The sequence below is a fragment of the Sorex fumeus genome, unplaced genomic scaffold (assembly GCF_029834395.1).
Source record: "Sorex fumeus unplaced genomic scaffold, SorFum_2.1 ptg000030l, whole genome shotgun sequence".
NCBI classification, from domain to species: domain Eukaryota; kingdom Metazoa; phylum Chordata; class Mammalia; order Eulipotyphla; family Soricidae; genus Sorex; species Sorex fumeus.
In genome coordinates this window covers 8,936,722-8,960,195 of record NW_026606087.1, presented here as the reverse complement: position 1 = coordinate 8,960,195, position 23,474 = coordinate 8,936,722, and the positions used below count along the sequence as shown (strand labels likewise).

The window sequence follows — 23,474 nt, the reverse complement described above, 5'->3', positions numbered from 1 at the left end:
AGGTCCCTGATATCATAAACTTCATTTATTCATTGCTTGCAGATAGGAAAGCAATTAACTCTGGACCTTAACTTTCTATACTGTAACCTTACTATCACTTGTTCACTGCTTCTTTCCTTCCCTTGGTTATTTCAGATTTTCTATGTAATCATGTCATCTGTAAAGTTTTAGTCCTTCTTTTCTGGTCTGTATACTTTTTTTTTTTAATGTAGGAGTACTACAATTTATTCAGCCACTGATTAGGCTGATTGAATTGGGCATGAACCCCACCTTTTTTTTTAAAATTTTCTATGATTTTATTTATTTAATCACCGTGAAAGCAGTTACAAAGCTTTCGGGTTTAAGTCTCGGTCATACAATGAAACACCCATCCCTTCACCAGTGCCCATTCTCCACCACCAAAAACCCCAGTATACTCCTATCCCAAACCCTCTCCCTACCTGTGGGGCAGATGATTTCCACATTACTCTCTCTCTACTTTGATTACATTCAATATTTTGACACCAGACCCACCATTATTATTTGGGATTTTACCCCAACACTCAGGTGATCTGTATACCTTTTAATTCTTTCCTAATCTTAGTGCATTAGCGAGGACTTGCAGTATGATACTGAAAAGGTGTGATCGAAGACACATCATTTGTACATCTTGTTCTTTATCATTGTGGGAATCTTCTAATTTCTTACCATTAAGTATGGTGTTAGCTATGGGTATTTGCAGATATACTGCTTATCAAGTGAGGAGGCTCTTTATCTCTATTTTAAAGAAGGTGTTTATCATGAAAGGTTGTTGGGTTTTTTCAAAAGCCTTTTCTGCATCTATTGAAAAGATAATGGCATTTTCCCTTTTTACCCTTTCCATGTATTTCACTCACTGACTTTCAAATGTTCAGTTAGACATGCATATCCATTATAAATCTCACTGTGCTTAGTTGAGCTTTCATCTTTTAATACTATCAACCAAATCAATCACTTAGTTATATTTGATTTTATTTAAAAAAAATTTTGACTAAAGAACCCATCAACAGCCCTGATAAAGCTGATGTAATTTAATTCTAATATATCTTTAACCAAGAATTTCTTAGAACAAGCACTCCATTTTATTTTATTTATTTTGGTTTTAAAGCCACACAGTGCTTTGGGAAACTTGTGCAGCTAGGTATCAAACCTGGGCCTAATAATCAAAATATTTATATGCCTTCAGAGACTCTTCTAAGTCTCCATAAGTTGTCTCATCCACTTTCTCTACACTTATACACACACACACACACACATGCACGCACGCAAAGTTAGTACCGGTATTTGACAATGAGAGTGGTATAAAATTGGTCATACAAGGTACAAAACATCTTTGTATCTTCAAATCCAGGAACAGCAAAAGAAGGAGATAAAAGTTGAGATAAAAATACATTAGCATGTGTTTCAAAAATTACTTTTATTGTTACATTCCAAAGAGGCAGGAGAAGTAAAGCAGTCATTTATCCAGTAGCTGTTGTATCTTTCAGAGGAGGAACCCAGAACTCTTGTTGTCCCAAGTTCAAAGCTGAACATACCAGAGCTCCACTAGCTGCCTCTCAACATGACCAGAAATGCTAACAAATACACGTATGTCATCAGTGAGGGAGCCTTGGGTTTTAAAGAAAAATGTCTTTATTGCAAATGTCCAGGTCCTTATGATTCATCTGTAAAGATACTAGGAGAAAGATTATACACACCAAGACTATGTTTAGTCATTAAAACTAGCAAAGAGCCAGTTCATTCCAGGATGCATTGCATCAGACATCACAGTACGTGAAGAGAATCTGCATTTTGTGAAGAACCACCACGCATTTCAGACCCAGTTTACCATAAAGTACAGCCACAGGCTGACCATATACCTAGATATATAGAGTCAGTGCAAAATTCAAATGGGTAAATCCAGGCTCTGATGAGACAGGCTATGCTGTAAAATATAAATGAAACCTGAAAATAGGTAAAGGTAAAGTCTATTTACAAAATTTGACTTAGTAAAGTGCCTTGAGAAAAGTTAGGTTACACACTACCCACAAATCCCTCCCCTTCCCTGCCAGAAAACACCAAAAATCAACACTGAAAATTATCTTGAAAACCAAGTTACAACTGTGTGGTGAAAAGGAGTGTCTTCCAGGTGAAGAACTTCAAGATAATTTACAGGCAGATTTATTTTTATTAGTAAAATTCACATATAGGAAAAAGTTTATGGGGTGACTTGGAGGTGTGTGCTTTTAAAAACATTTGCATTAATACATGAACAAGAAAATAAAATACCAAGCATGGTTTGTTTCCAGTTTTGAATTTCCCAGCAAAAGATGGTAGAATCAATGGGGCACTAAAACAAAACCCAGGAAAGCTTAACTTTTTCCAGTTGTTTGCCTTGTTCCATTCTAGTGCCTTGAGTTTCGTTCCCAATTAGCTGAGGACAACATGACGGTCAAAGACGGATTTTCGCTGCTCTTGAACTTGAAGCTTCCAGCGCTGTTGGGCATATTCTACCTTATTCAGGACATTGGCGCGGCTGCGGGATCGGGCCAGGACATCGTGAGCATTTGCGAAAGGTTGGTGATCCTGAAAGTGCAGGAATGGAAAACATCAGAAAGAGTGTGATGGGTGTAAAAACATAAGCAGAAAACATTTATCCAACCATGGAGGTGACGGCAGCTCGATTCTCCCAGTAACAAGGTCAAGTACTATCAGGCACTCAACTGCCAGTAGTGGGATGAACTCAACTACAAAGATGCGATGTTTTTATAAAATGTTCCCATAAGTCAACATTTACAGACACATTTCCTTTAGGAATGGACTAATACAGTGGCTGTTCATGTTAAAAAGAGTCTTCTCTGACTAGTAGGAAAACGGAAACCTCTCTTGGGGGTGAGGGAGATGGTTTGTGGTCAGGGGCACACAGCAGAAACCTATGTTCAAATCCCAGCACCACTAGGTGTGGCCCTAGTGTTCCCGGAGAACCCTAGGGGGGGTGGGGGGGTGCCCTGGTAGCCCTCTGCATTGCTGGGCTGGGCTGGGCCTTGAACTGCTCATCCATTTTAGCCAAGCAGCACCAGGAGTGGCCCAGCCCAGTGATGCAGAGCATTACTTGGGAGTCCTGAGCATTACTTGGAAGTCCTCTCTCTGCCCCAAATTAAACAACCAAAAGTAGAAAAGACACTCATGTTAATATCTACGTGGTACAGATATAGGAAGTAGGGTTTTTCCTTGCTTTATTTAATATCATAGAGCTAATCAGTGGTAGAGGAGAGACCTATTTCTTAATATCCTGACTCCAATTATGTTAGAATCATTTAATTGTCATCACCCTGGAATATGAGCTTATAGGAACTCCTATTAGTACATTTTAATTTCTCTTGGCACCCTCAATATATGCACTAAATGGACTAGTTTCCAAAAATTTCCCATTGTACTCTCTCTCCATTATGCAATGAAAAAAAACAGCTCAAGTGTGATGAATACCTCTGCTACCAAGGAGAGCAGGAATCATCCTCTCAAACAGCATTTCTGATTGAGAAGGGATTGAACCTTTCATTGCTGAGCACCCAGAGGCTTTCATGTTTGGGGCTTCCCCAGGGAAGGGGCAACAGAAGGGTTACACCAGTATTTGTATAGAAACCAACCTACACTGGTCAAAGGAAACCCGTGCAGTTAAATGTTTGTAGTCATTACACAGAAAACCACTATGCTAATCTATCAATGAGATATAAACACAGCTGCTTAAATGACAAAAAGCATTCAATATTAATTTACTGTTTTTGTTTGCCTTCCCCTTGATCTTTCTTCCCAAATCCCAAGTTAGTAAAACTGCTGAAAGTTCCAAAATACCATCCAAGTAATAAGTCCTAAATCTTAAACTTCACCTCTAGGAAAGAAGCAATATTGTTCTGCTGCATGTCTCTGCAAGAGCTCTATTATATTTACCGGGCAGGAGCTGACATGTCTAAGAAAAGCTATACATGACCACGAGCTCTTTCTAGAACTAGAACTACATGTTATAACACTTGGTCTTCCTTTTAATAGCAAGACATTTATGCAACACCTGCATTTCAAAGACATCAAAGAGTTTTCTATATAGAACTATTGCTGCCTTCTTTACTAAAATTTTTCTCAACTTCTTACTGAATTTAGGTATTAGCTTACATAAAGCAGCTGCATTTATTTTTAACCTTATAAATGATAACTGTAAAAACAATTACACAAGCATTAAGTGTTTCAAATATGTAAAGAAAGAACGAAGAAGAAAGAAGGTGTCTAATGTTGCTGGATTTCCCATAAGGAAATAAAACAAATCCAAGGTCACTGAACAAATGAACATAAACACTAAAACTTAGTTCAACGAACCTTGACTTGGTGTCATATTCTCTTAATACACTGACTCTATTCAAGTAGACTAAAATAACACTATAGGAATAAGGTGCTTCAGTGAACTTGTATATAAAATCAGATTAACGTGGGTTTGTTTTGATATAAACAAGACCAGGAAGAAGGATGTACTTTATTAGCAGTGCCACCTCTCAATTTCATAGTCCTGTTATATATTCTTCAAAATAAGGAGAGGAAAAATCATAAGCAACAATGTTAAAGGACTAAACAATTTAATCCTTTACGTCTCTTTTCTCTTTTCTACCTATCAAACAAGATCAAACTAGCTGCTCATGGCCATGAATTCTGGGAGAATGCAAATAGAGATTTGTCCTTTTATCTGTTTATTCTTTTTACACTTGATAAAATTACAATAAATACAAAACATGTTTTAATGTAATGCTTTGATAACAGCAATGATGTGTCATGGATATCTGATACAGTAAATATTGTGATTACTTAGAGTGAACTTCTTAAGTATTTGTCCTAACTAAACAAAAATGGGAAAAGTGAAAAGAATTTAACAAAACTTTTAACAAAAGTTTCTGTAAAAGTATATTTTGGATAAGCAGCAACTATAGAAATTTATATTTAACTTATTTTTCTGTACAGAGTTGTTAATATAAATTCATAGCTTTGTTGAGAAACCTCACTCTGCCCTGAATCAATGAGCAAATCCCCAGGAGTCAGCTAGCTCCCTCAGAGACAAAGTCCTACACAGAATCCATTACTGGGGAACAAGTTTATAAGTACCTTACCACACCATCAATGGTGCCTTTTCTACCTGTTTTCATTTACACATTTGTGCATGAATTTCTTTTTTGCTTGGCATTATTACATTATTTATTCCTAAAATCAGGAATCAGATATTTAATGTTGTGAAATATATAGGTTAAGTCTGACTTTCTAGCTATGTGTCTAGAATGAAAAGATTTAAGTGGCCTTTGATAAAAAATATATTCATATTTTTGTGGTCCTCAACTATGGGTCATTTTGACCCCACCAACTGCCAAATGTTTGGATAATCTTATTGGCAAAACAAGGACGGACGTCGCTAGCATCCAGTAGGTGGCAGTCACAGAAGCTACTAAGCATTTACCAATGAACAGAATAGCCACCCGTACAGAGAATTATCCAACCCAAAATGTCAATACTGAGGAAACCTGTCAGATGTGAATGAAAATAACATGGGAACAGTTTGAGACTCTGTCACAGCTGGTGCAAAACTTCCGGTCTAGTTCACATCCCTGCTCTGGTTTTTTTTAACGACATCAGATCTCTAGTTTTGACTTTTCTCTCAGCATACCTTTGTTTCACTTCATAATTAGCACCATTGTGTAACTGTCGTGCTACTTTCTCAGAATACTGGCACAATTAGAAAAAAAAAATTCACATAATGACAGCACCTCAAGTTTGTTGTTGTGCCACACTGGACCACACCTCACTGTGCTCAGCACTTATATCTTACTCTGTGTTCAGGGATCACACCTAGTGGTGGCTGGGGACCACATGAGGCACTGTGGATTGAAATAGGGTCAATCACATGCAAGGGAAGCACCTTAACCCCTGTATTATCTCTGTAGCCCCTAAATTATTTGCAAAAAAATCATTAGAACAAAAACTGTGATGATGAGGTGGTGGTATCAATCCCTCTTCAGAACATTTCAAACATTAACAGGCATTTATATGTTATGGGTGGAGGAGTTTTGGGCCACACTTGGTGGTCCTCTCAGAGACTACTTCTGGCTACATGCTTACTGGATGTAAGTGCTCAAAGACCACATGATACACGGGATCCAACTGGGGTCTGCTGCACACAAGACAAGTGGTATGACCCCTCTATTATCTCTTCAGCCCCATACATTGGCATTTCTCATAAGATTAAAATTAAAGGTTTAATTAAAATTCAAAGTTAAACATATTTTTCTGAGTCATTTCTTTCCCAACTGTGTTTTTACTTCATCTCTTTTTTTTTCCCCTCGTACTAGGCACAATACCTAATATGGATAAGTTATTCATTACGTATTGATGAGTTAATGAAAGCAATAAGGGAGCAAGAGAAAAACAGAGGTGTTTCTAAAATAGTTCCTACAGTATGAAATTGTGGCCAGATAAGTTAAGAATTCATAATTGATATTAGGGGACAACAGTGTATTGATTCAAAAGTTCCATTTAATTATAACCTGAGTCAGCCAGAGACAGCCCCTTTCTCATCTTGCACCAGTGAGTCCAGAAGCCTTTCAAGGGTCAAAGAATTTCTGTCTGGGATTAGCAAGGGCTCGCTTTGGCTTTTGAAACTGGTTCTTGGAACTCTACTGAATTTTTCCACTTTAAGGAACACAGTCCATTAATTACAAAGTAATTAAAAATAGAAAAATTATATATAAAATAATGAAAAATTTAGAAAGAAGCCTAAAACAAGACAATACAAGTCAATACTAAATATATTTGCGGACTATGTCAACTGCTGAACATTTCTGAATGGAAGAATTTTAACACAATCCCCCCCCAACAAAAAAAAACTCAAATTATTTATGCACTCATTATAACAAATCTATGTGTAAAAAACATATATGGAAGACAGAGAGAGATTCTGAACTGCTTTTTCTTAGAATTAAAAAATTGGTTTCTTTTGTCTTTGAGAAGGAAGAAAACCATAGAGGATAATATCAGGTTATCAAGCTGTACTTGGTTTTAAAAAGAGCATCCCGGAGGCCAGGGGAAGATCTCAAACAGTAGAGCACTAGGCATGCACTCTAGGTTTAATCCCCAGCACATCATGGCCTGCAGAGCACGGACGGCCACAGCCCATAGGACAGTTAGAAAAGAACATCGTGATCTTTATGCATCCTTTCACTGAAGTCCTTTGGCTTCTAAAATATTTTCTTCTGGGGCTGGAGCAATAGCACAATGGGTAGGGCGTTTGCATGCAGCCAACATGGGTTCGATTCCCAGCATCCCATATGGTCCCCGGAGCACCGCCAGGAGTAATTCCTGAGTGCATGAGCCAGAAATGACCCCTGTGCATCACTGGGTGTGACCCAAAAAGAAAATCACTGTATTAAATAAATAAATCATTTTATTCTAAAATTTTTCATTCTTTCATTCATCATCCTGTTATTCGTCGATTGCCTCGAGCAGGCCCCAGTAACGTCTTTCATCCTAGCCCTGAGATTATATTCAAGGCTATTTAGGAGAATGAGACCCATCATTGTTACTGGTATTTGGCATATCTGGTACGCCACGGGGAGTTTGCCAGACTCTGCCCTGTGGGCAGGCTACATTCGATAGCCTGCAAGTTTGTCCAAAGTAGGAATGAGATAATAAGATGTCATAAAAAGATGTCCTGATAAGATGTTGCACAGCCGCAAATGCGGCTGTGTGGTTCCAGGAGCTGGATTTTTATAGTCTCTGAGTCTTGGCCGCTGATGGGATTACACGGCGCCAGGGGGCCAGGTGGTGGGTTTCTAAAATGCTAACAGGAAAAGTATTCCAACAGGAACATGGGGGGGGGGGGGGGAACTATCTCTTGATGCTTTTCTCACTGTAAAGAGGGAAAAGAAATTCAAAGTATGCCCTTAGTACTGAGAAGGCCTGGTAAAGTACACTCAGCAAGGATCATCACCATATTTATGACACTACAGCGCAATGTTCTTATAGAGACATAGATACTAAGCTTAGGACTGTTTTATGCTTCTCCAGCTGAGGAGCTGCCCCAGCACATGAACTTCTGTCCATGATTACTTTGCACAATACTTTACCTCTGTTGACAGAGACTGGCATGTGCAGACCAAGAACTTACCCCAACATCATCATCACTCTGTATCAACTGTGAGTGTCCAAAGAGGCGTCTCTTCAGAATGGGTTCAACCAGAGTAAGATACACCATGTACAGAAGCAGAAGGCCCAAAATGGAGAGATAAATTATAATGGTAACCTAAAAGATATTAAAAATAAGTTTCATCTCTATTTAAGCTAAGAAACCAGAGTTCTATATAATAGTAAAACCCTGTGAAGTCACAGGTATCTCATACAAACCATATTCTAATATAGGAAACAAAGTCAATATTCATTCGACTATTATTTAAAGAAAAAGAGACAAGAAGCATTTTGCCTTTGGGATCTTTTTTATGAGTCTTTAAAAGTCGCTTATCCTCACCTACTGCTAATCACATGTCATCACTGCTGGCAATTTTCTTCTCTTAAGTGCCCTAGATTCCACAGTACTGCTGTCAAAACAACTTAAGGGAACATTAACAGAAAAGTAATTTAGATGAATTTCAACAAAATATCCCTTTAGATCAACTGTGATATACAATACTTTTATACACATGATCTTGAGATTTTTTTGCTGATGTGCTTTGGGCCCTCACCCTGCAGTGTTGGGGTAACTCCCGTGGTGTTTGGGGGACTTCACTATGCAAGGGGTTGAACCCGACCTCCTGCACGCAAAGTATACACATAACCTGCCGAGCTATCCCTCTGGCCCAATTCTGAGACTTGAGTCGTGTGCCATCAAAAGTAAAGTGTGACAACTTCCACCATAATGTCTGTATTAAAAGACCGGCAATATCACACGTTGAACAAGAATGTGGAAAAACTGAGAATTTATACATTGCTGATGGGAATGTAAAATAGTATCACTTGATCACTTGACATCCCGTCACTCATTGATTTGCTTGAGCGGGTGCCAGTAACGTCTCCATTCGTCCCTGTTGCGTGCTAGCTACACTAGTCCAATGGTGTCTGCTCGCTCCAGGAAAACAAGGAACCTCAAACCAATCATTCAGGGTCTTGACAAAGAAGTCTGACCATCTCGTAGGTGGGCAGCCATGAGATCTTTTGACGTCCCGTGGAATCCAGTCGGTAACAGCTCTAGTCCAGCAGTTGTCTCCAAATCGCATTAAGTGTCCAGCCCATCTGATTTTCGACACCTTGGCAAAAGAGACAGCATTCCTGATTCTTGATCATTGATGGAGGTCAGAACTCCGGATTCTTTCTCTCACTTGAGTGAAGCGTGATACTCCAAGCACAGCTCTTTCGATTCCTCGTTGGGAAACCTGAATAGCAGTCTCATCCTGTTTTTGTAAGGCCCAGGTCTCTGAGGCGTATATTAATGCAGGAAGAACAGTGGAATTGAAGAGATCTGCCCAGAGCCAGAGGTTCTTCGTCCTCTTAGCTATTTCTTCGATACTCTTGAAGGCATTCCAAGCCACTCTCTTCCTCCTGTGCAATTCAGGTGCCAGGTCATTCGTCATGTTGACTTCTCGACCTTGGTACACATAACTGTTGCATTCGGAGATGTTCGTTCCATTGAGAGCGAATGGAGCATCAGGACCAAGACCGTTTCTCATAAACGTTGTCTTCATGAGATTCAGCTGTAGTCTGACCTTTCCACACTCACAGTCAAAGTCAACCAGCATTTGTGCCACTTGGCTAATGTTTGGTGTTATTAAAACGATATCATCAGTGAAACGGAGGTGGTACAGTTGCCGACCGCCTATCTTCACTCCCATTCCTTCCCATTCCAGTCATTGTATGACGTTCTTGAGGATGGCACTGAAGAGTTTCGGTGAAATGGTACCACCCTGCTGAACCCTTCTGTTGACATGGATGATCACTTCCTTGTAGAATGGTGAGATTCTGGTAGTGAATCCATAACACAGCTCACAGAGGATCCTGATGTATTGAGTTTGAACGCCCTGTTGGCTAGGGCTTCAATGACCACTTCAGTCTCAACAGAATCAAAGGCCTTCTTTAAATCAATGAACGTTAGACTGAGCAGCATCTTGAACTCCTGAGAAACCTTAATGAGCTTGGTTACCGTGTGGATATGGTCGATTGTGTTGAATCCTTTTCGGAACCTGGCTTGTTCACATGGTTGTCCTTCACCTAGTGTTCTGCCAATCCTATTCAGGATGACTTGAGTGAACAGCTTGTAGACAACAGACAACAGGCAGATCAGGTGATAGTTGCCAATGTCGTGGATGTCTCCCTTCTTGTACAGTAGTATAGTCCTGCTGGTTTTCCATTGGGACGGAACCTTGCATTCAGACAGGTAGCATGTGAAGAGCCGAGCCAGTGTATTGATGAGTACTAAAGGCAGGTTCTTCAGATGTTCGGGTCTGACCTTGTCTGGGCTGGGTGCTGTTCACTTCTTTACTGATGAAATGGCATGTGGGATTTTGGAAGGGAGAATGTTGGGAACAACATATCCATCCTGCAGAATTTGGTATGTGGGCAGGTGGATGTGGCTATCAAAGAGATCTGAGTAGAAGTCATGGATAATCTTCTCCACTGCCCTTCTGGAAGATGTGATAGATCCATCAGGACGTTGGAGGGCAGTCACCTTGGTCTTGTAGTTGGCGAAGGACAGGTGGGCATTGCGAATGCTTTTCACGGCTTCTGCTGTATCTGCCAGCACTGCTGCTCTTCTCTCTTTGAGGTCTTCCTTTATCACTTCTCTGCACTGCTTTCCAAGCTTGGACATTCGTTTGCAGTTGCCTGAAGCATGCCCCAAGCCACATTGGTGAATAAGCTCAAGAGTTTTTGAAGACAGGTGTCTTTTTGTGGCTATCTCTCTCTCAGCGTTCCTCGCACAATCCTGGAGATGCTGAACCAGTCGATCGTATTCTTTGTCAATGTTGTCAACGACAGCATCTTCCTATGTTGCCACAATAGTGCCAAAGAGCTCCCAGTTGGTGGTCATTCTGGGGGTTCTCTTCTTAAACTTTGCAGCCATTTCTCCCTGCTCTGTGAAGTAGAATTCTTCACGAAGGAGAAGGTGGTCCGATCTCATTTGGAATTTTGGGACAATAGCGACATAGGTCAGGCAAAAATCGTCAATTGAATATGACGTGGTCAATTTTATTGTGGAACCATCTGCCATGAGACTCCCATGTCCTATGTTTAGATTCGGCCTTCTGGAACTGTGAGTTACCATGGATGGTCTTGGTCGACATGATGAACTCAGACAGTCTGTTCCATTCTAGGCCATGGGTCCCAATGTGGAGTTCTTCAGCTGATCTTCTCGGTCCTATCTTGGCATTAAAATCACTGACAATGATCTTGTAGAAGGTGTGGTCTTCTTTATAGAACTTCTCTAGCTCCATGTAGAACTTCTCAATTTCTCCTTCATCACAATTGGATGTTGGTGCGTAGACAACGAAGATAGAAACTGGTGGCAGTGAGCCACATCTATTCAAGTGTAATAGTCCGATTCAGGTTATTAGGCATTCAAATGAATCAATGCTCATGGCCAAGTTCATGTTGACAAGGACACTGACACCACCGATGCCTCTTTTGTCCCATGTTCCGAGGAAAAGTTCTTCTCCAGTGTCGAAAATGGTGTGACGTGGTTCATGCCTTCTCGTCTCAGTCAAACCAGTGATGTCATTCTTGATCTTTTGCGCTTGCACCATCAGGTCCTCGATGGATGCATCCGATGCCAGTGTACATGCATTGAAAGTACAGTCATTTTGCCCTTCTTCATTTTGGCAGCCTAGTTAGGCCTTGAGATTTTATCAGCCTCTTCTCCTCTCCTTCCTCATCCTTCTTAACACTGCCATATTGGTGGCTCTTTCAAGGTCAGGGAAATGAGACCCATTGTATTTATTGGTTTTGGCAAATCGAATATGCCACGGATAGCTTGCCAGGCTCTGCCGTGTGGGCGGGATACTCTCAGTAGCATGCCACAAATGAATCAACACTCATGGCCAAGTTCGTGTTGACTATAAAGGAGTATAGCCACTGGAAAAACAATGTGGCAGTCTCTTAAAAAAGTTATACATAAAGTTACCTAGTAGATCGACCCAAATGAAAGGAAAACATATGCACACACAAAGATGTATGTGCAGATATTTGGGATATTATTATTTATAATAGCAAAAATCTGGAACTTTTAGCAACATCCAAATAGCAAAAAATTTTGATTATCTAAATGCCCATCAACTGATGAACAGATCATCAAAAGAAGGTAGATCCAGATGATAGGATACTATTCTGTAATAAAAGGGAATTCAGTACAGCAGTGATAAACCTCAAAAATAGTATGCTAAGTGGAAAAAAATCATAGAAGACCAAATACTGTATTATTTGATGGCACAGACATACATGTTGCATATCTGTGCATTTCCTGTATCACACCGATCTAATGCATTTGAATTAACCCACCAGGCCTCTCCATGGGGCAGAGAGCGAGCAGACCCACTGCTTTGAGATATGAAGGGAGGTTAGGGGGAGGGAAGAGGAGGGAAGAACAGCAGTTCAGGTAACGAAAACAGAATTTAGATGTCAAAACTTTCTCTCTCTTTAGATACCACCAAAAATATTCCAGAAGGTAGAAAGATTTTTCTGCCTCACCTTGATGGTCACAGAGCTCCTCTCCTCATATTTACATTCACAACGCAAACAGTATGCTTCGACATCAGGCCCCCGCACGGGCATCGGCTCTACAACATGAAGGCAGTCGCTGGAAAGAACAGAGATGAAATATTTCCTTCAGCCTGGCTAGGCTTCCAATGCACGCTAATACAGTCTCCTGAATTATTAAACAGTCAAATCATATAAGGAGCCAATATACTATTGCAGTATCAGGCCTTTGATAAGGTATAGCAATCTAAGAAACCCCATAAAGATGCACATAGAATTACTGTCCACTTTCAAAGTTGCTACTGTAAAGCTGAAATGTACCTGAACATTTTCAAAGGGATAGAAAACTACTTAAGAGACTCAAGTAATACTTGCATTTGATCAGTTCCTAAGTAAAACTGCTTTAAGTGACTTAAAGTGGTCTGGGACTTTATTTAAATAAACATTAACACTTTTTAAAACTGGTACAGTATGGTATATGACAATCGTTGTAAATTCTGAAACTAAACTAAACACTAAATATGCATTGCTATAGTAGAAACTATTATTTTTCTAACGAGAAACAGTCTTCTGTAAAAGCGCCAAGGGGCCAGAGGGCTAATACTGGGGATGAGGTACTTGCCTTGCAGTGTTCCTGTATAGTTTCCTGAGAACTGGCAGGGGGCACTCTGGAACAGTCAGGAATAGTCCCTGAGCACTGCTGGGTATGGTCCCCAGTAACCCCCACTTTCCCCCAAAGAAAAAAAAAGATGAAGTAGGGTTAAAATGACAAGTAAAATTTTTTTCTTTTTTTTTTCCTTTTTTTTGTGGGAGGGGGGCAGAAAGGGCACATCCAGCAGAACTCAGGGTTTCTCCTGGCTCTGTGTTCAGGAATCACTCCTGGCAATGCTCAGGGGAGAACTTGGGGTGCCGGGGATTAAACCCAGAGAGGTTGCTTACAAGGCTTGCCTTACCAGCTTTATGACTGCTCTGGCCCCAACAAAAATATAGCACAGCGGTCGGACATTTGCCTTGCACGCAGCCAACATGGCCGACCCAAGTTTGGTTCCTCCGCCCCTCTCGGAGAGCCCGGCAAGCTACCGAGAGTATCTTGCCCGCACGGCAGAGCCTGGCAAGCTCCACGTGACGTATTCGATATGCCAGACACAGTAACAACAAAGTCTCCAATGGAGACGTTACTGGGCCTGCTCGAGAAAATCGATGAACAACGGGAGGGCAGTGACAAATTTAAAAATTGATTACCTTGAAGATACACACACACATACACACACATTCAGCCTTTCATTCTTTATATTTATATGTAGCACTGCAGCACTGTCCTCCCGTTGTTCATCGATTTGCTCGAGTGGGCACCAGTAACGTCTTCATTGTGAGACTTGTTACTGTGTTTGGCATATCAAATACGTCACAGGTAGCTTGCCAAGCTTTGCTGTGCAGGTGCGATACTCTTGGTAGCTTGCTGGGCTCTCCGAGAGGGGCGGAGGAATCGAACCTGGGTCGGCCAGGGCCGGCTGTGTGAAAGGCAAGAAACCTACCCACTGTGCTATCGCTCCAGCCCATATGTAAATATATATATATTTATAAAGGCTGGAGCGATAGCACAGCAGGTAGGGCGTTCGCCTTACAAGCGGCCAACATGGCCGACCCGAGTTCGATTCCTCCGCCCCTCTCAGAGAGCCCGGCAAGCTACCGAGAGTATTCGATATGCCAGACACAGTAACAACAAAGTCTCCAATGGAGACGTTACTGGGCCCGCTCGAGCAAATCGACGATCAACGGGAGGGCCTTTACCTTTACCTTAAAGAATGAAAGGCTGAATGTTTTAATTGTTGGAAGTTCTGAATCCATGCTACTCCACCAATTTCTAAGCTACTTTTTTTTTTTTTTTCGCTTTTTGGGTCACACCCGGCAATGCTCAAGGGTTTCTCCTGGCTCTGCACTCAGGAATTACTCCTGGTGGTGCTCAGGGGACCATATGGGAATCAAACCCGGGTCAGCCGCGTGTAAGGCAAACGCCCTACCCGCTGTACTATTGCTCCGGCCCCTAAGCTACTTATTATGGCTTACAAAAAAAAATTTTAAACCAAACTCAACAAAAAATATTCTTCCTAAAAAAATCTATCAATTCTAGAAAAAAAAAATAGTAGTCTTCCCAGCTAGTAAGAGTCTACTATTCTGATCACCTTCAGTAGAAACCAGCAAAGCTTTCCTACCCTGCCAGCAGCCAGACAATTCTCTGCCTTTTGTCCCTCCTTCAGCATTTCTGGCTGCCTCAATAGCTCCTCTGCAATACTGAATTTCACTCCACCAGCCCTCCTGAGGGCACATAGTGCTCTACGCTTATTCTTTCACTTTGCCCTAGCAAAATGACATTTCAGTGTTCCATTCCTTTTTAATCGTGGCATTGGAAATAAAATTCAAACTGTAAAAATGGTAAAAATGTTCAATCATTTATCCTTAACAAGTAATTTAACAAAATAATGAAAATAAAACTCCACTTGCAGAATTTCAAATAAGGGCAAGTTTCCATGTCTCACACATGCCAGGGTGTGATATCCGCTCCAGGCATAAGACTGGGCAAGTTATCTAGCCTAGAACAGGCATTAAATGGACAAAGAAAGCTAAGTCCCAACACAGGGGCTTTTATCTCCTTGTCACAGGGGTTCCCCAGCCCAAAATTCTCAGAGGCGACTCGCACAGGTCCTTGTCAATCAGTAGCTACAAAGAACTAGCAGCCAGTTCTCCGCTTTGGTTCTGGTATCCCTCTGAGCCTCAGGAAAATGAACAAAGCTGTCTCCCATTTAGCTTCCTAGTTCACTTTCAGAAGCCCCAGCCACAGTACCTAAGAATCACTTGGGACACTAAGTGCTAGGTACTGGGTGTTTCTCCAGAACTACAAATACTGTTTAATAACAAAGACCTAGTGAATATCCTTATTTTGATCAATAAGAGCCGGCCAATAAGGAGAGGAAGAAAACGTTGGTTCCAGTAGGTCAACAGAACCCGGATACAGAAGCCAACCACCTCAGAAGCTAGACAACATCGCTCCCTAGTGTCCAAAGAAGGACATCATCATTTTTGTTTGGGGGCCAGGGTTTATGCCTGGCTCTGCCCAGGACGGACCTGGGATCAAATGTGGGTTTGGCAAAACAAGTGCCCTACCCACTGTACTACTGCTCTAGCTCCAACATCATCAGTTTTAAAGCACACCCTAACACAAACTATAGAACTACATTTCTTGGGTCAACCAGCATAAATCAAGGAAGAAGTAGTTTTAGACGGGAAGGTAAAAATCTATCTAATGCAACACAGATAATGGAGGTCTTGTAAAGCCACAACTTTCTGTTTAATTATACAGTGTGTATCTTTCTAATAGCAATTTAAAACTTTTCAGTGACAACTGGGAGAAAGCTACCCCAGTAAAAGGAAGGAAAGAAAATAAGAAGGGAAGGAAGATCCAAAAACAAGACTTGTTTATTTTTGAAGGTCCTTGTTTTGATAATAACCAATGATGAATGAAAACATGGTTCTGTATAAAGCTGAAATAAGAAGTCAGAGGAGCCTGAGAGAAAATGTCACAGGCTGAAGAGTGAGTATGTTTTACAAGCAGAAAGCCTTGGCACCCTGCATCATAGTGTGTATCCCCAAAACCAAAAAATAAAAAAGTCAGAGAAAAGATTGGCGCTAATCAAATGAATAGTGAATTCATCTGCTACTCAAATAATAGACATCAAATTTTATTACTGACATATAACAGCAGAGTAAACTGATTATAAGTATTCAATATGAAAAATATGTATCACTGTATCACTCTCATCCTGTTGTTCATCGATTGCCTTGAGCAAGCCCCAGTAACGTCTCCTTCGTCCTAGCCCTGAGATTTAAAAAAGTGCCACATTCGAGGCTCTTTCAGGGTCAGGAGAATGAGACCCATCATTGTTACTGGTTTTTGGCATATTGAATACGCCACGGGGAGTTTGCTAGACTCTGCCCTGTGGGCAGGATACTTTTGGTAGCCTGCCAGGTTCTCCAGAGTAAGAACTAGATTTATGGCCGCGCGCTTCCAGGAGCAGGGTTTTATAGTCTCTGGGTCTTGGCCGTTGATGGGATTACACAGCTCTGGGGGCAGTTGGTGGGTGTAACGCCTACATACTGGAAGATGGGGGATATGGGTGGAGGATGCTCAGCCCCGATCCGAGCAGGCTTGGAGATCTATGCCCTGGGTCCTGCACACCGGGGTTCCTCTGCCGCTTCCTTCATACGTGAGGCTCGTCCGAACGTGTGGAGAGTGGCCTTAAGCATGGCTGTGGCTGGAACCGGAGGTCCCATCAACGGTCAAGACCCAGAGACTATAAAACCCTGCTCCCGGAAGAGAACAGCGCAGAGTCTCCTACCTCCGCGCCTGACTGTCCTCACCGGGGTCCCTTGGAGGAGGGTGGGTTGAGTTTCCCTCCTCACCCCGAGCAGAGCCCCGGCAGCTGAAGACCTCTGGTTCCAGCCACAGCCATGCTTAAGACCACTCTCCACACGTTTGGATGAACCTCATGCATGAAGGAACTGGCAGAGGAACCCAGGTGTGCAGGACCCAGGGCGTAGATGAAAAATATCTAGGAGTAATTAAAAAATGATTTATGCTTTCTTCACTCCCTTCCCTTCCCATTGATGACAATTGTTGCTGCATGATGGGAGGTCACACACACCCGACTTAGTCCTTATGCATTTAGCTGTGGTGCTCACACCGGGTCATACCTTTATGCTTGCATACACTTGGCAGCAGTGTGGCTGGAAATGACTTTACCGTACCAGAGGTCCATCAGCAGAGTTGCCAGGTACAGCTGAATTGTCAAGACTGCACTCAGTGCATGGAGCCACACTGGATTTCGAACTCATAGTCTAACACTTGCAAAGCAGGTACCTTTTCCACTGAGCCATGTTCTATCCCCCCACCTCAAGCTGTCTTCTACTATGTGAAGCAACCTGTTGATATGAAACCTGTAAGAATGTAGAGGCTGGGAGACAGCACAATGGTTCGGAACCATGCCTGGCATGCACCTAGCTGGGTTTGACTCCTGGCCCTGCCTGGCCCTCAAGCATCTCTGGGTGCAGCCCTGGAGGTACCAGAGCACCTCTAGGCATGGCTCTGGAGGTCCCCAGCACCACTAGTAGCCTGGGTATCCCTGGCATTGCAGGGCCTGAGAGCATCATATCCTTGGGCCCTGACCTGATAGCTGGTTGACTGAGAATCTCTTTAGAACCCAGACTTCCTGAGTTTCTCTTTAGAACTCCCAGCCTGGGGAAAAACTTCTAAGAACACAGTTTTAACAGTTTATATTGCATGTCAACTTAAACTGGAATATGAAGTTCACAAGAACTTCTCAAGAATGTACTTATCTCATGAAATTTACATACAAGTGGAACTACATGGAAAGTATCATGTTAAGCGAAATGAGTCCGAAAGAGAGGGATAGACATAGAAAGAGTGCATTCATCTGGGGAACATAAAGTAACAAAATAGGAGACTAACACCCAAGAGTGGCCGAGATTAGTACCAGGAATTTTGCTCCATGGCTTGGAGGCCAGCCACATATGCTAGGGGAAAAGGGAGCTCAGATAGAGAAGGGAGCACCAAATAAAGAGTGTTGGGAGGATCCTCCCAGAATGGGAGAAGCATGCTGAAAGTAGACTATAGACCAAACATGATTGCCACTCAATGCCTCTTTTTCAAACCACAGCACCCAAAAGGAGAGAGAGAACAAAAGGGAATGCCCTGCCACAGAGGCAGGGTGGGATGGGGGATATGGGGGGTGGGAGGGATACTGGGATCCGTGGTGGTGGGAAATGGGCACTGGTGGAGGGATGGGTATTTGATCATTGTATAATTGAAACCCAAGCACAAAATTTGTAGGTCTACAACTGTACTTCACGGTGTTTCACTAATAAAAATTTTTAAAAAAAGAATGTACTTATCAAATATCAGATTGAACTGATGTGCATAATAGGAAGAAGAGACAATGACATTAGTGAAATTAAACATTTCCTTTTTTTTTTCAAAGTCAGCTTGGAATAATGTAACTGTGTGAATTTAATTTTGCCTTCAAACCTTTGCTGGTTATTTAGCTATGAAACCATATATGCACTGAAGTACATAGCACTTGGAGCTATTTCCTTATAGGCTTATCCTGGTAATCTTTCACTGTGGTTACAAGTCATTAAACATTAGTTCCGACAGAAGGAGCCAATCCTCTGCTGTACGACAACTGCTTTCCAACCATTTCTTGGCACAGGCAGAAGAAGCTATCATTTGTAAGGTCCACTGGGATAAACAAAGACACTTGCTGAGGCTGAGCCAGTCAGGATCTCAGTCATTCCTGGTATGCCTGATTACTCCAGGGACTGAAAAGATCAATATATGGTACACTGAAAATCTATTCAAGCCTCACCATTGGGAAACTCATATACTGGACTCATTTGGTTCCATCTGAACCTTCTGACACTCTGAAAGTGTTTTCTGAAAGTGGGTGATACTGCCCCACGGGAGCACTGGACAGATTCAGGTATTAGGAGTGGGGGTGAGGGGTACTTTCTGTTAGTTTAAACAAAGTAGATTTCCTGAGAGACACCAAGCAAGTTTTTTCCTCTGAAAAGGGGGTAATAGGTCAAATAAATTTGGGACCCTATGATTTCAAAGAATCGCCGGTATTTAACAATATGGCATCAAAACTACAAATTGGAAAAATTATATATAACCAAAATATAGTAGTCATATCATGCATCCTGGGCTTTAGTTTCACTTTTTAAAAATGAAAAATAGAATTATGTATTTTTACTTAAGAAGGAATACTTGAAAAGAACACATATTCTAGTCTTGCTTTTTGTTCTTTTAGTGCTGGGGATCAAACCAGGGGACTCACATATGCACATGAACTCTCTACAGCTGAGCCACCTCCCTGGCCTGGAGGAACATTCTGGGATAACAATGACAATCACAGAAAGAAAGTCAACAGGCTTTTCAATAATCCAGAATACTTACCAATCTTTTTGAGATATGTTCTTATTATAAATATGCCCAGAATTTTCTTTATAGGGTGGACAGATACACTTACATCGGACATCTTCGAAATTCTGCAACCAAAATGGAAACTTAGTATAGCTTATTGACAGTTTAACATCAATATTTTAAAAACCAGCAACAGATCCATTTTGCTAAGCATCCCCTGCCAAATATTCTAGCCTTTCAAGGCTTTCTTTTCAAGCTTAAAGCTCGAGAGAAATCATTTTTTAAGTCAGTTTTTTTGGTAATATTAATGAAACATTATATAACATTATTTTGAAATAATAGCTAACACATAATTTGTGACTTTCCTGGGCCACATGACTGTCACTGTGTGCTAAAGTCATCACCATCTACCTGACAGCAGAAAGACACACAGAAGACCGATTATTCAGCCGACAAATAAGAATGTTCTGTTCAGTACAAAAGGAAAGAAAAGCATCAAACTAAAAATTAATCATAACACAAGTCACAATTCTACCCAGTACCCTTCCACCCTTTGGTATAAAGGCATTGACAGAGATCAAAGGAGTTAGGCCAGAGTGCTATAGAAGGGATGAAATTTTAGAAGCATTTAGCTACAATTAGAAGGGAAGTGTTTGTCCAGCTGACATCATTTTGGTCTACTCTTTCCCAGGAAACTTTGCTTCTAATCTCTGAAGACAGATAGAATAACGAACAACAAAGTCAGTTTCTGGGGCCAGAGGAAGAAGTGACTAAATATATGAACAGAAAGAATAGCAGATGCCTCCTTAGCAAAGGGGGACCAGAGAAGGCAGGGGCTGATCCCTTCTCAGAGCACTGGCCCACTGCAACTGCTGACTACTCATTCATTCGGCAACCATTTGAGCATCCTCTTGGTGTCAGACATTGTGCTAAAGGAGATGGATTCTGATTAAGCCTAAAACACCTGTCCTGCCTGTAATTAGAACGCATCCTAGTCAAGAAGACAAATAAATACATGCATAGTTACAATACAGAACATAGGGTGGTAAAAGAACAGATGCAGAGGGTGCCAGCAATCGCTTAAAAGTAGGGAGGCTGGGGCTGAAAAGAGTTCAGTGGGGGCTAAGCGCAGACTATGCACGCCACCCACCCACCGGCAAGGGTTCCCAGCACCAGATGGAGGCGACTGATCTCAGGGCACAAAGCAGGGAGTAGCCCTTGAGCACCACTGGGTGTGGTCCAAACATCAAAACAAACATCCCCATTACCACACAGCTGAGAAACCTGTAGTTGCCCCCGTTTCTGGGGGACGGGGGGGGGGGGGGGGGCGACAGGGGAAACATCAACAGAGCAGCCTGTGACCTGTCTGCCCTAACCTATACTCAGAGACATTCCAGCTTTCAACTCCGATGTTTACCCATCACTTGTGGGGGGAGACTCGGAGCAAACAAGAAATACAGCTGGGGCCGTACTTTTGGGGGAGATGGACGAAACCTCGCTGCTCTCCCACTAAAAGCATCAGGAGAAGAGGCGAGGGAGGTGCGGCTCCTGGGCAGGTGAGGGGTGCGGTGGGCAGGACGGGAGGGCTGGGGCGGCGGGGGTCCCTGCAGAAGGAGGGAGAGGAGAGGAGAGAAGAGGGGCCAGGGGGTCCATCCAAGGGGGTGGAGGGTTCCGGAGCAGCAGGTCTTCCGCGAGCGGAGGCTTGAGGGGAAAGGGGGAGACAGTGAGCCTGCCAGAGGTGGAAGTCGGGGCCGGGAAGTGGCCAGGAGGTGGAGGAGTCGCTGTCCCGGCGGAGGGGAGCGGAAGGGTGCGGGAAGGCTGGCGGGCAAGCCCCGCGCGGAGCCGGGGCTGTCAGAGCGCTGGAGCCCTTGCGCCCGGCTCTGAGGGGGGCCGGGGGCAGCGAGGGGCGGCGCTCGCGGCGGGACTCACCTTGGCGGCCTCTGCCAGCTGCGCCAGCAGCAGCACGGCCAGCGCCAGGCCCGCGGCCACGCTCGCCATGGCTGCAAAGCCGCGCCGTGCCCCGCGCCCCGGGCCCCGGAGACCTGCTCCTGGCTGGGGCTCGGGCTCCTCCGGCCGCACTTCCGCCCGGGCCCCGCGTCACGATCCGCGCCGGGTCAGCCACCAGGCGCGCCCGCCCCGGAAACGGTTCCAGGCTGCGCGGGGCGGGCTGGCGGCCGGGCGGTGTGCGGGTGGCCGGGCCGTGGGGGAGGGCGGGGGGCGGCCGGTGCGGAGGCGGGACACCCGGCACCTGATGGGGCCGGTTTCTCCGGCTGTGGGGGGAAACCAGCCAGCCGCCCGCGGTGTGTTCTGACCTCGTGTCGGCCTTCCCGCGCCCCTCCCGCAGGGCCCGGGGTTTCTCAGGACCCCCCGGAGGGAGGCGGCCCCCGTTGTTTGGGGAACCGACCCGTGCATGTCAACCTCCGCCGACACTTTAACAGACCCTTTTGGACACGCACCTTGTCTCCAGTGAAAACCTTTTTCTTCTATTTGGGGGTGGGGGACGGCTCGGGAGTTGCCTGGTAGTGGAGCTCGACCCAGCCGAGGTGGATTTGTGGAATGGCTTTGGGCAAAACTCCGCCTTTCTTTTCCGGGCTTAGCTCAGTATCAGGGGATTGAACGCTTCGCTCTGGGCTTCGGATTCTGCTCTTGGAATAACCACGTTTCTTTAAACACATTTTATTTTGGATTTGGGCCACACCTGGCTGTGCTCAGGGCTTACTCCTGGCTCTGCGTTCAGGAATCACTCCGGATGGCACTTACAGACCATATGGGGTACCAGGATTGAACCTGGGTCAGCTGAGTGCAAAGCAAGCTCCCTACCAATATGTCTGATAATTCCATTAAATATATTTAGACACTGGGGCCAGACAGGCAGTACAGGGGTTAAGGCATGTTGCCTTGCATGTGTCTACGAAGGTTCACTCACCTGGTCCCCTAGCACTGCAACATGTAGTCCCCAACCCCCCAAATACTCTCCTTCATCCCCTTACCCCAAATATATATCCCTTTTAAGTTCCAGCTGGCAAGTTATGCCCAGTTTCAACCAGAGGAGGAGGATGCACCTTTGGCTAAGGCCTCCTCTGCTGCCCTGTGAAGAAGATAGGGTGGCATTATCAAATCTTTGTAGAAGGTGTTCTGCTGACCAGAGGACAGTATGGAGGAAAGAGGAGAGCAGCAGAATGTGGATTATTTCGGGCTATGAAGCTCTGGATCTGTTTTTAAAGGTAAAAGCTGATTCCGTAGCAAGTCTGAATTAATTTAGGGCTGTCTAGGTCTCAAATACAGGGAGTGCTCCTCTTTAGCTGAATCTTCAGGGGCCATCTTTTCCTTCCTCAAAATTATTTTCAGGCCTTGTTTGGGAGGCACACAAGACTTACAGGAAATACACAGTAATACACTGATGTGTTGGGTTTCATTTGTTTAACAGAAATACCAACAACACCCAGTTGGGTCATTAGAATTACACTGTCCAGTTTCTATCCACATATAGCAATTAAGAACTTGAAATGTAGCTATTTCTGAACCCGCTATGTGCTATAAATGTAAAATGTACTCTGGATTACAAAGAATACCCAAAAGAAATTTTTAAAATTTTAGGTTGAAATCTTTTGGATGCATTGTGTCAAAGTACATTATTAAAATAATTTCACCTGTTCCTTTCTACTACTTTACTGTGGTTACTAGAGGACCGGGAATGTAGCCCAGAGTAGAGTATTTACTT

At 43.2% G+C, this 23,474-nt stretch overlaps 1 protein-coding gene across 1 annotated transcript; it reads right to left on the bottom strand.

Moving 5' to 3' along the window:
- Positions 1-1,416: 1,416 nt before the first annotated feature.
- TMEM9B (TMEM9 domain family member B) lies at positions 1,417-21,846 on the bottom strand. Its single transcript, XM_056115911.1, has 5 exons — positions 21,683-21,846; positions 19,787-19,878; positions 12,748-12,856; positions 8,189-8,323; positions 1,417-2,583 (listed from the first exon to the last, which is right to left on the bottom strand). Exons 1-5 carry the CDS (start codon positions 21,749-21,751, stop codon positions 2,428-2,430), a joined length of 561 nt encoding a protein of 186 aa, XP_055971886.1. The 5' UTR covers positions 21,752-21,846; the 3' UTR covers positions 1,417-2,427.
- Between the last annotated feature and the right edge of the window lie 1,628 nt (positions 21,847-23,474).